Genomic DNA, 15,337 nt, shown 5'->3' with positions numbered 1-15,337 from the left:
GCTCTCTGAGCTTGGTTGTTTTCTTGCAAACATTTCATTACCCACACTAGGTAACATCACCAGTGTTAGTCTAGACCTCTGATGGCTTCATGGGAAGTAGCCAGGCTGAAAGATGTGAAGCCTTGGTGGCGCAGCAGACTAAAGCACTGTTAAATAACACCAGCTGCCTGCAATCACTGCAAATTCAAATCTCACCAGGCTCAAGGTTGACTCAGCCTTCCATCCTTTCAAGGTAGGTAAAATGAGGACCCGGTTTGTAGGGGCAATAAGCTTGACTTTGTATTAAAAAAAGAACACCGCTTGGGGCCCCCGAAAGCCCTACTAAGCAGGTATATACAAAAGTATGAAGGCTATTGCTTAACGCGTTGTAAGCCGCCCTGAGTCTCCGGAAAAGGGCGGCATATAAATCGAACCAATAAATAAATCGAACCAATAAACTCTGGTTATTAGTAGCTTTATACCAGAGAAGATCTGGAGTTCAAAAAGATTTGGACTCTTCCATTGCCGAGGTGAGGACAAGCAACCTAAAAGGGTCAGTAGGAAATCACAATTTCATTTCCTACGGTTTGCTTTATGACCATTTAGTGGCCTTGAAGTTGTCCTGTTTGTGACTCTAGTTAAAATTTGCTGAAGCCGCATCAAGCGTGGGCTGATGAAAGAGGGCGGCAACTTAAAATGAAGGGGGGAAAAAAGATGATGTCAGGGGATATTTGCACCGCGTTTCGGTGCACGTGGGAAAAGTTTCCGAAACCGATGTATAGCGACGGTACAATATTCCAACCGGGGACAGTCACGTGCTCTCGTCGTGCTTTCACCGAACGGAGGCCCGGATCTGGATGTCATGCGACAGTACACTCCCCCTACACACACACACACACACACACACACACACACCGGTCTCTCTCGGTCACTCAGCGGCGGGCCCACCTCCTCTGGCTCGACAGGCGCCTGTCGCCACAGGCACCTTAGAGACAGACACTTCTACGAGGTATCCTAGCAACCACCAAGCAATTGTGGGGTGTGGGGGGGGGGCACCGGCCTCTGTGAGCTCATTTCCCAGCCAGGGCCTCCGCCCCGGAGGAGGGCTTGGCCTGCCTGGCGCGATCGTCGCGGGGAAGGTCTCTCAGTCGGAAACGGGAGGGGGGACTATGGAGCAGGGGCTCTCCGCTTTTTCCTTATACTGCGCCCCAGTCGCCGCCGCCGCCGCTGCCTACGCCATGGATCAGGAACAGGTGAGTGTCCCTTTCCTCCACCCCCCACCCGCGCCGGATCCACGGGTCGCCTGGCTGCCTCTTTCCTGCCGTGGCTCGTCCGCCACACCTCAACCTTTCCTGGGACAAGAGGTGAAGCTACCTTTTTGTGTTCCTTGTCTGGAGCAGAAGGCGAGGGCCTTCTTTCTTCTTCCCTGAGCGGTATCCTTCCCTGCTTTGGGACCGCAGGAAAATGAGCATTGATTGATCTTTTTACCTTCCAGATGTGTTGAAGTGCAGCTCCTCTCATCTGTTGGTGGGAGCTGTAGCTCAACACGCCTGGAGAAGGACTCAGGTGGAGAAGACCCCAGGTGGAGAAGACGTGTGTGTGTGTGTGTGTGTGTGTATGTATACATACATATACATATACATATACATATACATATACATATACATACATACATACATACATACATACATGATGGTTGTGCGGTGTTGCATGGCAGGCAGGCGTTTTTTGGGAGTGGTTATGTAGTTCCAGGTCAGGAATGCTTAAGGAAGTGAAGATGCTTAAAAAGAAATAATCCAAGCCGCTAAACATAACCTGTGTGCTTGATATTTAGCAGTTGATTTATGAAAGATCTGCTTTTTCCAAATTATCCTCCTGCCTCCAGAGGTTCTTTTTTCAGTTTCCAATACTAACCTCTTCTGTAAGAATGTACAGGTAGTCCTCAATTTACAACCATTCATTTAGTGACAGTTCGAAGTTACAGTGGCGCTGAAAAAAAGTGACATGATTGGTTTTCACAGGATTCTGTAGAGATTCTCAGTCATCCAGGACATGGTTATTATCCCAAAGGTGCTTTTTCAGGACACAATTGGACTTTCTTGTTTTTTCTTCTTTCACTTCTCATCCAAGAACCTTCTTCAGCTCTGACAGGATAGCGGGGAATGGAAGGATTTATATTGCTTGCAGACAGCTGGTCATTTGCATCCTTTTAGAGGGTCATTGAAACACTTGGAGGTTTATCTGTTTTCACAGGATTGTTGCAGGATCCCCATGGTCACATGATCAAAATTCAGGCATTTGGCAACTGGCACGTTTTATTGTCCTAGGGTCATGTGATTACCATTTGTAACCTTCCCAACCAGTTTCTAACAAGTAAAGTTAATGGGGGAAAGCTAGATTCACTTAACAACTGTGTGTTCACTTAACAATTGCAGTGATCTGCTTAACAAGAGTGCAAAAAAGTCATAAAATAGGGAAGCTCAATTAACAACTGCCTTGCTCAACAACAGAAATTTTGGGGCCAGTTGTGGTGATAAGTTGAGGACTTTCTGTATGTTGTGGTCAAGTGAGGAATCTTGCTTGTCAGTCCATGGGGGAATCTTATAATTTTTGGAAGTTTGGTTGCTGTAGTAAATGTTTATTATAATTGCATCTTGTGCTTTGCATCCCATATTTATAACTGACTAGACAACCTGTGACTTCTTGGGTCATCATTTCTTATCAGATTCCTCAGTATCTTCAACAATAGCAGCGCTACTAATGCTTTGCTTTCACTGGAAAATTACTTAAAAATTCAGGGAGATACTCAGAGATGTATCTGCCTTGAAAATATGTTGAATTGTATGTTGAACTGTATAGCATTGTCAAACATCAGGAGTTGACCACAGGAAAGGTTTTATGACATTTGTATTATGTCATAAAATGCTTTATGATAATTTTATTCATAAAATGTTTTATAAAATTTGCCAAATTTCAATTCCATTGGAGCCACATGTCTTGGATTTTGGATGCATTTTGTACTCATTTGAGGTACAAAACATTTTGTCATATTATGCATCATTTCACACAAAGTTTACAGAGAAGAGAGTTTTAGTAGCATATAGATTGGCTCACAGGTATCAAAGTATTTTGCATAAAATAATACAAATTTAGGGAGCTTCCCAAAATTTGTCATCCAACAGATAGAAGGAGGAGATGGGGGAGGAAGAGTTTGCCAAAAAGAACATGTACATTTCTTGCTCTTTTCTGGAATCTCTCTCTTTGGGGAACTGATTAGAACAAATAGATGAATTTATGTACTTTGGTAGAACATTTCTCAAGGATGAGAAAATGGATAAACAGTAACAGGTGAACCAGATGAGTTCATTCTATTTTATTGTAAGGCTACATTAGCAGAATCTCCTGATCAGATTATAGTCTGATCAATTTAGGGCAGGTCTTTAAGTTTTTTTTCTCTGACCATTGAGCAGCTGCAGGTTCTTCCCTGTTTTATCTGGTCATTCCCTAGGCAGCATCTCTTCCCCTCATCTTCAAGGTGATACCCAATTTCAATAATATTTCATCTGTTGCAAGCACAAAACATTTGTTGAAAGAAGAAAAATTGTTGTGATAAAAGCATGTTTCTGTCCATTTAGGTAGAATGGAGAGAGTTGGTGTGCTGGGAGAATCATTAAAAATAAGGTGAATGAAATGGGAATGGGATAATTAAGTTCATGTGGTAACATATATTTATTTACTAGATTTAGAAAGGTGCCCATTTCAAACAATGTGACTGGGTGATGTACAACAAAATCAAGCAATAAACCAAAAAATTCCCACATAACATTAAAATATAAACTGTGTGTAAATATAAAGTACAAAATATAAACTGGCAAAACAATCCAAAACAAGTCATTCATCTGGCTCCTAAAGCCTCAGAACAACCCCCTCCCCCTCAGATGTTAACAGCTTTTCTAAAGGGAAAAAGAGTCAGAGGCCTGTCATATATTTATTATTTTATTTATTATTACATTTATTTGCTGCCACCTTGCAGTTTGAGGCAATTCTGAGTGGCTTAGAGTATGATAAAATCAGTTGGTAAAATTAGTACCCAGATTGTTGGGGGCAATATGCTGACTCTGCAAACTGCTTAGAGAGTGCTGTACTATTGCTAAAATATACAAATATCAAAAATACTTATCCATATAAAAACATTACAATTATAAAAAGAGGAGGCGGATTTCACCTCCTGTGGCAAGATATTCCAAAGGGCAGGAGCCATGGGAGAAAAGGCTCTTTTCTTGGATCCCACCAACCAAAATTCCTTGGTTGATGGGATCCTCAGTAGGTCCCTTCTGCCAGCACGAATGGAATAGGCCAATCCCATTGGGGAAAGATGGTTCAGCAGATATATTGGACCCATGCCATAGAGGGCTTTAAAGGTGATAACCAACACCTTGAATTGCACTTGGAGCAGTTTGGCAGACATTGCAACTCATGTAACAGTGATGTTACATGTGCTACCCTAGGAGCCTCCAAAACTCGCTGCTTCGCAGCATTCTGGACCCATTGTAGTTTTCAAATTCTCTTCAAGAGTACCCCATGAAGAGTGTGTTGCAATAATATAAGCAGGAGATGTTAAAGGCATGAGTGACTGAACACAGGACCTCACAATCCAGAAAAGGGCACAGTTGGCACACAACATGAAGTTGTGCAAAGGCACTCCTAATCATGACTGCCACCTGCTCTTTAAGCAGGAGTCATAAGTCTCTAGGAGAACCTCCAAGTTGAACTCAGGATCTCTCTGGGGTAGTGCAAGCCCATCCAAAACTAGATGATAAGACTCTAGATCCCAAGGCTCTGCATACCTATATAGCTGCTCTGTCTTACCAGGGTTCAGCTGAAGCCTGTTGTCACCCATTCAAGCCAGTTTCCAGGAACTGTGAATATATATTGTGTGTATATGAAACAGTAGAGTGAAGAACAAATAAGTGATTGGTACGAAAGAAGTATACTGAAATTGCCTGATCATACAGAGAGAATAAACAAAGATCAAATTGCAGGACAAGTATCTGAAGAAAGAATAAATTGGTTGAGTGGAAGGGAAAGACTTTAAAGTAAAGGCTGGCTGGATTTAATGAAGCCTTCCAGAGAGAAAAAAAGAGTTTAAAGAACAAAAGGTAGTGTCAGAATTAGTATATGTGTGAAGTAGAAACAAAGATAGTTTACATTTATAGAAAGATATGGAGAGGTACAACAAATGATACTGGCATAACTCTCTCTCTCTCTCTTATATCCCACCTTCACTTTTTTTTTTTTTTTTTTTGCTTACTGCTTATAATTTTTCTGTGCTGTGCCAACATTGCCTATCTCAAAATAGACTAGCATGATGAATATGAAAGTATCAGTATGGATTACCATATGGAAGTGGAGGGAACTGGAGGAAATTAAATTGTTACTATTGTTACTATTGCAGTGTTGCTTCATAATAACTATCTACTTTCTAAAACATTGTAACATACATAGAAAGTTGTTCTATGCTGTTACTTATTCATACCTTTTCATAAAAAGTTGGCAATATGTTATGGTATAGGTCTTAGAATTGTAATATGGCAGGGTCGTTTTTTTAAAAAAATACCATATTCTCAAACATCTAAATAACTTTTTAAAAAATATTTGAAACTTTATGCTATAGAGAACAAGATTGTACTAATTTGCCAACAAAACAACCAGGCCTTCAAATAGAATCAGCAGTAAATATGTATTTTCCATTGCTAGAGGCTAGGTGCACAGGCTTAATTTAAACAAATTCTGGATATAGTTGAATCTTGATTTACAAAGCCTGAAGATTTAGAAATTCTTAGACTTTAATGTACTGTATGTGATGACTTACTAATAGATGAATTCATTAGTAGTACCAGGTTTTCATATAAATATAGTTATAAATATTGCTTATTTATTTAACATTGATGGACACATTTTTTCTGCTTACCTTGATACTGTATTATTTATGCTCATTGTTTTGATTTCTTGTAACTCTGTAAGCAAATCCCTGTTACAAATCAGCCTGCTCAATTATTAAATGAAGAGCAGTTTCGACTTTCAGCTAATTGCGCAAACCTGGCAAAGGGCTGTCAACAGTCGCTGTACATGTAATGGATGTATTAGAAGTGACTTTTAAAACTAAAACAAGCATGCTTTACATATATTTTGGATGCATTTGTCTATTATCCATAGTTTTCAGATGCCAAAGATAATTTGTGTTGTGCAATCCAATAAGTATTGCATTGCTATGTCTTGCATGCTATACAATTTGAAGAATGTATTAACCATGGTCTGTGTTAAGTCTGTTTATCTAAGTCATTTGTCTGTCTGCCACTGGCCTGGTGGGAAGAGGATAATCATTTCACTCAGCTCTACCTCTTGTCTCCTGTCACAGGAATGAGAAGGAGGAAACTACACTATACAAAATGGACCTTTTTTAATTCCAGTATCTCTGTTCCTGGTTTTTTTATTATCTTGTTACAGTTGGATGTAGAGTAGAATGGGAAAAGCAAAGGTTTGGGGGAGGCTACCCATTCCTCATACCGTTCATGATGTCTCCAACTCTTCAACCAGTTCTGTTGCTTGTTTTTTTTTTTTTTAATTCAAATGCCTGACCACCATAATAATTGAAATATTTAGTGAAAGGAAGAGGATTACCAAAATATTGGTTGTGGTTTGCTACATTACAGTAAAATATAATTAAGGCAAACCCTATCTTAGCATATCTTGTAAATATGTTTTCTGTCTTCAATTATAAAAAATAGAGTAAATATATAGCAAATATATAGCAAATGTTCCAGTTGTTGTTCTGTTTTGGCCTTTATTATAGCTGAGAAAATTTGCAACAAAATATTTTTTCTTTTACTCCTTCCTCTGTTCTGAAGAATGATACCATTACTATCGTGTTTCCCCGAAAATAAGATCCAACCAGAAAATAAGACATGGCATGATTTTTCAGAATGCTCGTAATATAAGCCCCACTCCAAAAATAAGCCCCCGTTAAGATCGTCAGCCCTGGGGGGTGGGAGTGGCCAGCACAAGAGGCAGTGAGCATGTGGGGGCTGATGGTGTCCGGCAGCAACTGTAGCCTGCCAGCCCCTTGGCTGGTGCACTCTGGGGCTGTGCAGCCCATGCAGTGCAGGTGAGTCTGAGTGCTGCAACTGCTGTCCCGGTCCTCCAAGCAACAAGCGGAGGCAGAGGCACAAGGGGAGGCACGTGATCCAACCCCCACATGCTCACTGCCTCTTGTGCATGTGCCAGGGGAGTGGGGCCAGTCCCTCACCATCTCCGGTACCGTATTTTCCCCAAAATAAGCCCTAATGCATCTTTTGGAGCAACAAAAAAAAGTTTGGGTCTTATTTTCGTGGAAACACAGTAGGATTACATTCTGTATAACTCCCCAGTTTTTCCCACAAAATGTATGTTTGAAACTTATTAAGGCCTCTTTCCTCACAGAAAATATGCTGTGTAAAGCATGATGGCATCAACTACACCTAAGCAGCCCAACTCACCTTCACAGGTTTATTATTGTGGGGAAAATAGAAGGAGGAAGAGTATTAGATATGTTTGCTGCCTTGAATTATTTATAAAAATAATAAAAGTAGGATAAAAAATCTAAAATAAAATAATAAAGCAGCAACATATTTATAATTTAATAATAGTAATAATCATAATACTGAATTTGAAGGAAAGAATTTCAAGGTCTATGGAGTGATTTCATTTAGGCTTTAAGTCAAATAACTTTCATTTCATTGTAAGCTCCTACCTAATCTTCCTGCCCTTCCAATTATAAATTGTCTTGGGGTTATTTGCAGTACATCACGAGGTCCCGACTCTCTTGGCCTTCTGGCAGGCTGTGAAGATCTGGCTTTTCCCCCAGATGTTAGCCCAGGATAGGTGTAGCTGTATGGCATAGGATTAAAATGCCTTGGTTGATGTATTACGTCTTAAAAAATATTTGTAGGGTTTGTTGTGAGCTGTTCTCTGCACCTAGCCTTGGGGGGCAAATCGGGTAGGAAACCCAAAAACTATGCTGACAAAATCTTGCAAGTCTGAAAATGCATCTCCATGCACATCCCCTCCCTGGTCTCCTATACAGGCCAAGAAACTAAGGGCGGTCTCCTCTGATGGTCTCTTGCCCCATCCACTACCTAACTTCAGGTGATGTGGCCTCTTATCTGACCATTCCCTTGGCAGCATTTATTTGCCTAGTCTCCCAAGATCATTACCACATTTTTTTTCATTGCAATAGATTAAGCAAGAGATGGTGACTGATTGAAAACTCACTCAAGAACCTTCATTACTCCATAGATTGAACTCATTATCTTGGTTTTGTATGCTTGTAGCATATGTCTCTTCTGTGTTGTGATAATCTTTTATTTTTGGCTTTTTATGATACTGCACTGGGTTGTTTTTTACTTTGTACATTACACCGCCCAAAATGCATGAGTAGTTGAGTGCCTGTAGAAATCCAAACTACTAAACATACGAGATCAGCACGTACCTTTTATGGAGTTGTTTCAGAATTATTACCTTAATTTAAATGTAATTTAAGTAGAAATATCACATGTGAAAGTCAAATTTCTGGACAATTAACTTTAAATCTAATTTATAATAAATATCTGTAATGTTTCTGTAGTTTTTGAACTTATAAGAAATCAAAATTAAAATGGGCAGCACTTGATAAAATACTTGCTTTTTTTTTTTTCTGTGAGGAAATTTGGATTATAACATGAGGAATCCTTGATGCTGTCTGCACTGGGTTGTTTTCTTGCAGAGGTTTCATTACCCAAACTAGGTAACATTATATTTTTGTAGATATAGGTGCTGTTTGGTACTGTTGTCACCAATTAAGCTATATGTACTTGTTGAATAATTAGTGTTGTACCGAAAACTGTGGATCTTGGACATTCCTGTGAACAAAATATTGTGTCACCCATTGGTTGTTTAATTTACAATAATTCTTTCTATGTCCTGGGGAATAGTTTGGGTATTTTGACTAACCTCAAACTTTTTCCTTTTTCTCTCTTTGGGAGCATAGTTTAAGTTTTACTACCTACCTTTACTTTATTGATTAATAATTGTCATAATCTTTATGATGGCTTATCTTTTTCAGCTTTTAATAGAATGCTGGTAACAGCAGCACATAGAAATTCCCTTTAAAATTGCAACATCTGGTTTCTAGTTATCTCTGTTATTTGGGGGGCCAGAGAGAACCTTGAAGATACTAGGATGGATGCTGAAAGTAATGTCTCTGTGAAATTGCAAAGTATTTGAATCTCTGATTGTACCTGTTGAAAATATAAAAATTGCAACTTTTGCTTATAATTTATAGAAAAAGAAAGTATACAGTTTTTCTCATAGTTTGGATTTTATACTGTCAGATTTCAGTAGAGTATCTCATGACTTCTACAATCTCTAATCTGAATTCCAACTTAGTCAGAAATTGCTAGGTAGCCTTGAGCAAAATCTTTAATTATAGCTCTAGCAGTACTAAATTGATTAACATTAAATTCAAAATAAAAAAATGATTTAACTCCTAGAAATATTGTAGAATACATGAACACTGCCTGAAAATTAATATTCTCAATTGTAATTTTGGTTGGCATTTAGCAATCTATGGCATTATAAAATCCTACACAATTTTTTGTTTACTCTAGATAATCCAATCAACTTCAAAAATAAAATTATACTTTGCAAAATGAACCTTTCTCTGTCTTCAAGCCATTAATGATATGATAAGCCATTGCTGACAAAGATTGACTCCAATATATATTGTAATGTCTATTACAGCTAAATACAAATGGCGACAGAGGTTTTGAGAATGTGGAACTTGGTGTCATGGGAAAAAAGAAGAAAGTTCCAAGAAGAGTTATCCATTTTGCAAGTGGTGAAACCATGGAAGAATATAGTACAGATGAAGATGACGAGCAGCAAGAGAAAAAAGACCTATTGCCTTCTGTTGATCCAGTAGGTTTTTCTAAGTTTATTTCGAACTAACAATTCATGCCCCATTCACTCATCGTTTCAGAGATATTTCCTTACCTAAACAGAAACAGAATGATCAAGAGTGAGCAATAAAGCAGTAAGAGTAAAAGTGACTTCTGATTTCCCTCCATTCGTTTTTATGATGGTTGTGGAATCCTGGGGTCGTGTAATCACCTTTTGTGACCTTCCGACAAGCAAAGTCAATGGGGTAGAACCAGATTCACTTAAGAACCATATTACTAATTCAACAATTGCAGTGATTCATTTAACAACGGTGGCAAAAAAAGGTCATAAAATGGGGCAACAGAATTTCCCTTGTGTAATAGCTTTCTCCTACTGACTTCTGAATAACTTCTCTAAGAACTCTAGAACAGGGGTCACCAACCTGTGGCCCGTGGCCTATTTGCAACTGGGCTGCATGAGCTCAACTCACACAAGCGGCGAGCGCCAGCACGCTCAGCTCCACTTGCGCGAGCCTGCCCTCGCACAAAACTATCCCCTCTTCCCCCTCCTCCCAACTTGGAAAGGTTGGGGAATGCTGCTCTAGAACAGCATGAAACATGATATGAAAGCAAAATAAAATCAAAATTATTAAGATAGGAACACCTTGTAGAAATTGATTCACATAATCAACAAGGGTAAATGATTTGAATATAAATATTTCTTTTTAAGATCCATATTTTCTTGATTCAGGAAAATGTCAGTATTGTATTAGGATTAAATTAATATTATGTACTAATATTTAATTAGTATTAAAAAAAGCATCTGATTTAATTGATGCCAAGATGGGAATCTGAATACTGTTGATATTATATTGAACTCAGAAAGGGTAACATGGGATATTAATGAAAGAGGTACAGAGGATTTCTCTTAAAATAATTTTTTTGGCATAAATAAACAATTCAACCCTTTATTGCAGGCAACACTAACGTGGGGTCCTTATTTGTGGTTTCAGATGCTAAGAGTAGCCACATCAACACTCTCAGGTATGAGCTTATTCTGTTTCCGTGTGCATACACAGACAGTAAGTTGATAAGAATCCAATGACATAGACCAGCCAGTGTAATAGTAGAATAAATTCATGGGAGCTTGAATGATGTCCTTGAATGATGTTTCTTGAAGGGGAAATAATATTAATGAAATAATTCCATGCACTGTTAAATTTTGTTCTTTAGCCAAGAGAAGACATTCAGGAAGTTCTGAAAACACTAATTTCCTTAGTCACCAGGCCTGTTCAGTGTTCACTGAAGTTTAAAATTGGCATTAAATGCTATTTGTCTTCATAGAATAAATTGAAGCAGATTATAAAACAAAAACCTTTCAGTCTGCACTTTTCAATGCCTACCGTTCACCATAAACTGGCATGAGTAAATTGTACATTGGTGTGAAAAAATATTTCAGTGAAAACTACCCTTTAGTTCCCCATACATATACCTTCTGCTTTGCTTCATTAGTTGTTTGAAATTGAGAAAGATGAAAGTAAAATCAGATCATTCAAATTATCATTGGATAATTTGTACTAGATCAGGAATACGTTCTGAGTCCAGAACGTTCAGAATTTTTTAATTCCCGGTCATGGTTGTCCCAAAGATGCTTTTTTCCCAAGGGGCAACTGGACTCTTGTTTTTCTTTGAAGACTTTTCACTCTTCATCCAAGAAGCTTTTTCAGCTCTGGCTGGATGGTGGGGAATGGAAGGATTTATGTTCCTTGCAGACAGCTGGTCATTTGCATTCTTTATGAGAATCATTGAGGTCACTTGGAGGTTTATCTGTTTCCTAAGGGTCACCTGAGTAGCGTAAATATTGAGAGAAGGCTGTTTAATTTTGACATAGCCTCTTTGAGCCCTCTTTCAAACCAACGGTGCTCTCTGTCCAAAATGTAGCTTTTACTGTCTTCAAGAGTGGCCTTTGTCTTTTAAATGCAGATGGGGAGGGATATGACATCATCTATCTCCAGTCTACAACACAGTCCTTTCAACAGTTCCAAGAAAGCTCCATACCCATTTGCAGTACTCAGGTGGCCCTGAGGTATACTGCACTAGTCACAAAAATGTTTATTTTCCCCCAAATTAAAGGAATGCCACAGGGCATCATAAAAGCAACATAGGCATTCTTAAGAGACAAAAAATAGTAGCTGCAATCCACTTTCCTTTGGAAATGTACCACCTGCCCTGAAAAAAAACATAGTTGCATCATTTGAGTGCCTGGATAATTAAGTGCCTTACATTCTGCTATTGGTATTTCATGGCTAATAATTCCCATCATGACTATCACGTTGTGAGAATGACTATAATGTGCTCATAAAATGTTGGATTTGTGTGGTTGTCTAAAAGTTCTCTCATTGTGAAAGTGGTCCCTGAGTGTTGATTGAAATTATGCTCAAGAATTAATCGGCAGCATTCATAAAAACTTTATTTCATTTATTCAGTGTGCGACTTCCTTGGTGAAAAGATTGCCTCTGTTTTGGGCATCAGTACACCAAAATACCAATATGCCATAGATGAATACTACAGAATGAAAAAGGAGGTATGCTTTTTTTAAAAAAATCAAGTGTTGCAAAATCTTTTTCTGTAAATGACACTATTAATGTAATTGCTTCACAGTAGGAATGTACACAGATGATGTTTGTTTCAAAAGAGAAAGAAGCACAGAGCACTTGCTGCTACTAAATCATTCAGCATGAGCTGTGATTTGCCAGGAATAAAAGCCAGGGCATTTCTCATGCTCAGAGTTTAAGATGAAACAAAATTCCCAGGCATTATGGAGGGATTTACTGAGCAAGTAGGGCAAAGCTGGTTTGCATCACCCCTTCTTTTCCTGCAGCAGATATGAATGCAGCATGTTCCATTGATCTAACCCCCCCATCCCTTTTTTCATTCTCCTCCATCTTCTTAGCTGTGGTTAAGAATGCTTAGTGTGGCAGATCTCATTGGCCCGCCCCACACCCATCTTTGCAATAATTTCCCTTTCTTCTCACCCTTTCCCCCCTCCTTCAGTAACCATTGCTTTTTCCCATTCTTACTCCCCTTCCCCTCCAAACACTTCTGCTTAGAATGTTTAGTTGCATGCTTAGTTTGGGTATGACCCACAGCTATTGAACAGGTATAAACAGCTATTTCAAACCCAGAACGGTTTGTGCAGAAGCCATTTTAGAGACACTTTTGATCTTGTCAGTGTTTCCGCTGACATGACAGTTGTATTATCGTTTCATTCAATATTGGAATGTTTTTGGTTGAACCGTGAAAGTGTTCCAATATTATTTCATTTCATTTATATAAACCTTTCTGCTTTGATAAACACTGAGAGTAGCTAGTAAGAGTTTAAAATCAAAAGGAAAATACACATTAATTTAAAATTTATAATTAAATGAATACTGAAAGCATTTAAAAGTTAAAGCCACAGCGAAAGAGTGGGAGTGAAATGGAATTCCTACAGGAAGATGTTTCCTAGACTGGGAACATTTCTTCCTATGTGCCAGAAGTATGTTTTTTTCAATAGCAGATACATTTTCAGATCTGAACCAGACAGTTTCATTCAGTGAGGCCTCATATGAATTCTGTATCTTGCATCATCAATTAGCAGCCTAGCTTCAGACACATTTTCTGACCTACAATTCTGGGCATTTTTTGATAAATTGCATCAGTGATGTATACTTTAAAGTATTTGATAGGATTAAAGATTGTTGAGAAGTAACCTGTTGTAAAATATATCGATTCTTTTAGGAGGAGGAGGAAGAGGAAGAAAACAAATTGTCAGAGGAAGCGGAAAGGAGGTTTCAAGAACGGAAGCAGAGCCAAGAAGGAATGGCTATTCAGACAGCCCAGCCAAGGGATACAGCCTGTAGTACATTCATGAATTTAAATTTTGAAAGTGAAGAAGAGCATCAGTCTGTTGTAGAAAGTAAACGAGATTTTACTGTAGTGTCTGCTTAGAATGACATATAAGTAACATATCTTGAATTGCCAAACATTTGTTTGTCCTTTTTTGCATGTTTAGTGGCATGTAATTTATTTTAAAATATGGCCATGATAGAGTTATTAATATTACAGTTTCTTCAGTCCATCTCTGTCTAATAAAGACCAAGATATTTATTTCACCTATTATAAAATGGAAATAAATCGGTTTTATTTTGATCCTTCTATGCAGAAGTAAAAGATCTTTCTAGAGCACCTGGTGCCTTCATGATAGTTATGGACTGATAACTATGTTTTTGTTTAAGTCTGTTTTGTTTTTATAACGTTATTTACTGAAAGCTAGGTGAAAATTTTAAACTAACTGGAAAATAAATACCTTCGTGATTTAGTCTAATTGCACTGTTGCACATGTTTATATGAATGTCCAGCAGTCATCTAATTCATGTGGTTTTGTTAATATTTGCTAAATAATGCTCTTAAAATTCATCTAAAAATTGATAAAGGATAAGTGTTGCAGGTCCAACAAAGAAGCATCTAGAGTATCAGTTGGTTGATATTAAATCTCAGGCTTTTCAAAATGTGATAGAAAAGAATTCCACTATTCCAAAGAGTTGATGCTTAGTCTACATCAATATTAGATGAATTATTGTTGAATGTAAACACAGCAAAATTTTAAATGAATGTGCTGTTTGTGAAGTATGATGAATTATTAGTACTGTATGTTCATAATTTCATACATGTACCTATCACTATTCTGACCTTAAAAACTGAAGTCAATCACATGTAAAATTTAACGTCTCAGAAATATTTATTTTTAATAGGAAGAACCACCTATTATGACAATTGTGAATTTTCAAACTAAAACCCTGTTCATCCTAAGAAACACTGAAAATCTACTGTAAATGGAAATTTTCTTTAGGACAATCCATAAAACATCTGCAACATGAAGTTTATAGATAGAGATCAGAGCTGAATGGATTGTGTGCATGTGAGCATAACGGGATGTATTCAGCAAAGTTGTTCTGCTCCCTAAGCACTTTCTGGATGTAATGACTTCAGTAGTTTACATTGCCCCTTCAATCTGTTCTTAAACATATACATTTGTATAAATTTAGCTGGAATAAAAAAAAAACACTGCAATACACTATATATAGTATTAACAGAGTGGATGAAAATGGCAAAGATAAAGAATATATGCTTTTGCCTTCATTGTCATCTGATCGGGAGAAATCTCATCTAGTATACTGCTCATTTGATACTTTTTAAAATGTTTGGACAGTTTTCTCTCAATATATGCATCCATTTTGGATTACAAAATGATAATAGTTGTTGGCTATAAAATGTGTAACATAATTATTCAAAACACTGTACAGGATATAAAAAATTCTAAGGCAACATAGCTAATAAACTGATTACCTTACTCTAATTTTTGC

The 15,337-nt window shown here is 37.8% G+C and overlaps 1 protein-coding gene across 3 annotated transcripts; it reads left to right on the top strand.

Annotated features, from left to right (window-relative positions):
• The first annotated feature begins 848 nt into the window (after positions 1 to 848).
• Positions 849 to 15,330, top strand: FAM177A1 (family with sequence similarity 177 member A1). Of its 3 annotated transcripts, XM_087874740.1 has the most exons (6): positions 849 to 988; positions 1,192 to 1,232; positions 9,796 to 9,972; positions 10,910 to 10,976; positions 12,419 to 12,516; positions 13,713 to 15,330. In XM_087874740.1, exons 2-6 carry the CDS (start codon positions 1,218 to 1,220, stop codon positions 13,920 to 13,922), a joined length of 567 nt encoding a protein of 188 aa, XP_087730866.1. In that variant the 5' UTR covers positions 849 to 988; positions 1,192 to 1,217; the 3' UTR covers positions 13,923 to 15,330. The 3 variants fall into 3 exon arrangements, with proteins under 3 accessions (XP_087730866.1, XP_087730855.1, XP_087730877.1); XM_087874729.1 differs by lacking the exon at positions 849 to 988 and having other exon boundaries at positions 1,014 to 1,232; positions 10,946 to 10,976; XM_087874751.1 differs by lacking the exon at positions 849 to 988 and having other exon boundaries at positions 1,022 to 1,232.
• The last annotated feature ends 7 nt before the right edge of the window (positions 15,331 to 15,337 follow it).

The sequence above is a fragment of the Pantherophis guttatus genome, chromosome 1, assembly GCF_059756535.1.
Source record: "Pantherophis guttatus breed Tessera chromosome 1, ASM5975653v1, whole genome shotgun sequence".
Lineage (NCBI taxonomy): Eukaryota > Metazoa > Chordata > Lepidosauria > Squamata > Colubridae > Pantherophis > Pantherophis guttatus.
The sequence above is the reverse complement of the archived record's forward strand: the minus strand, read 5'-3'. Positions and strand labels throughout refer to the sequence as shown.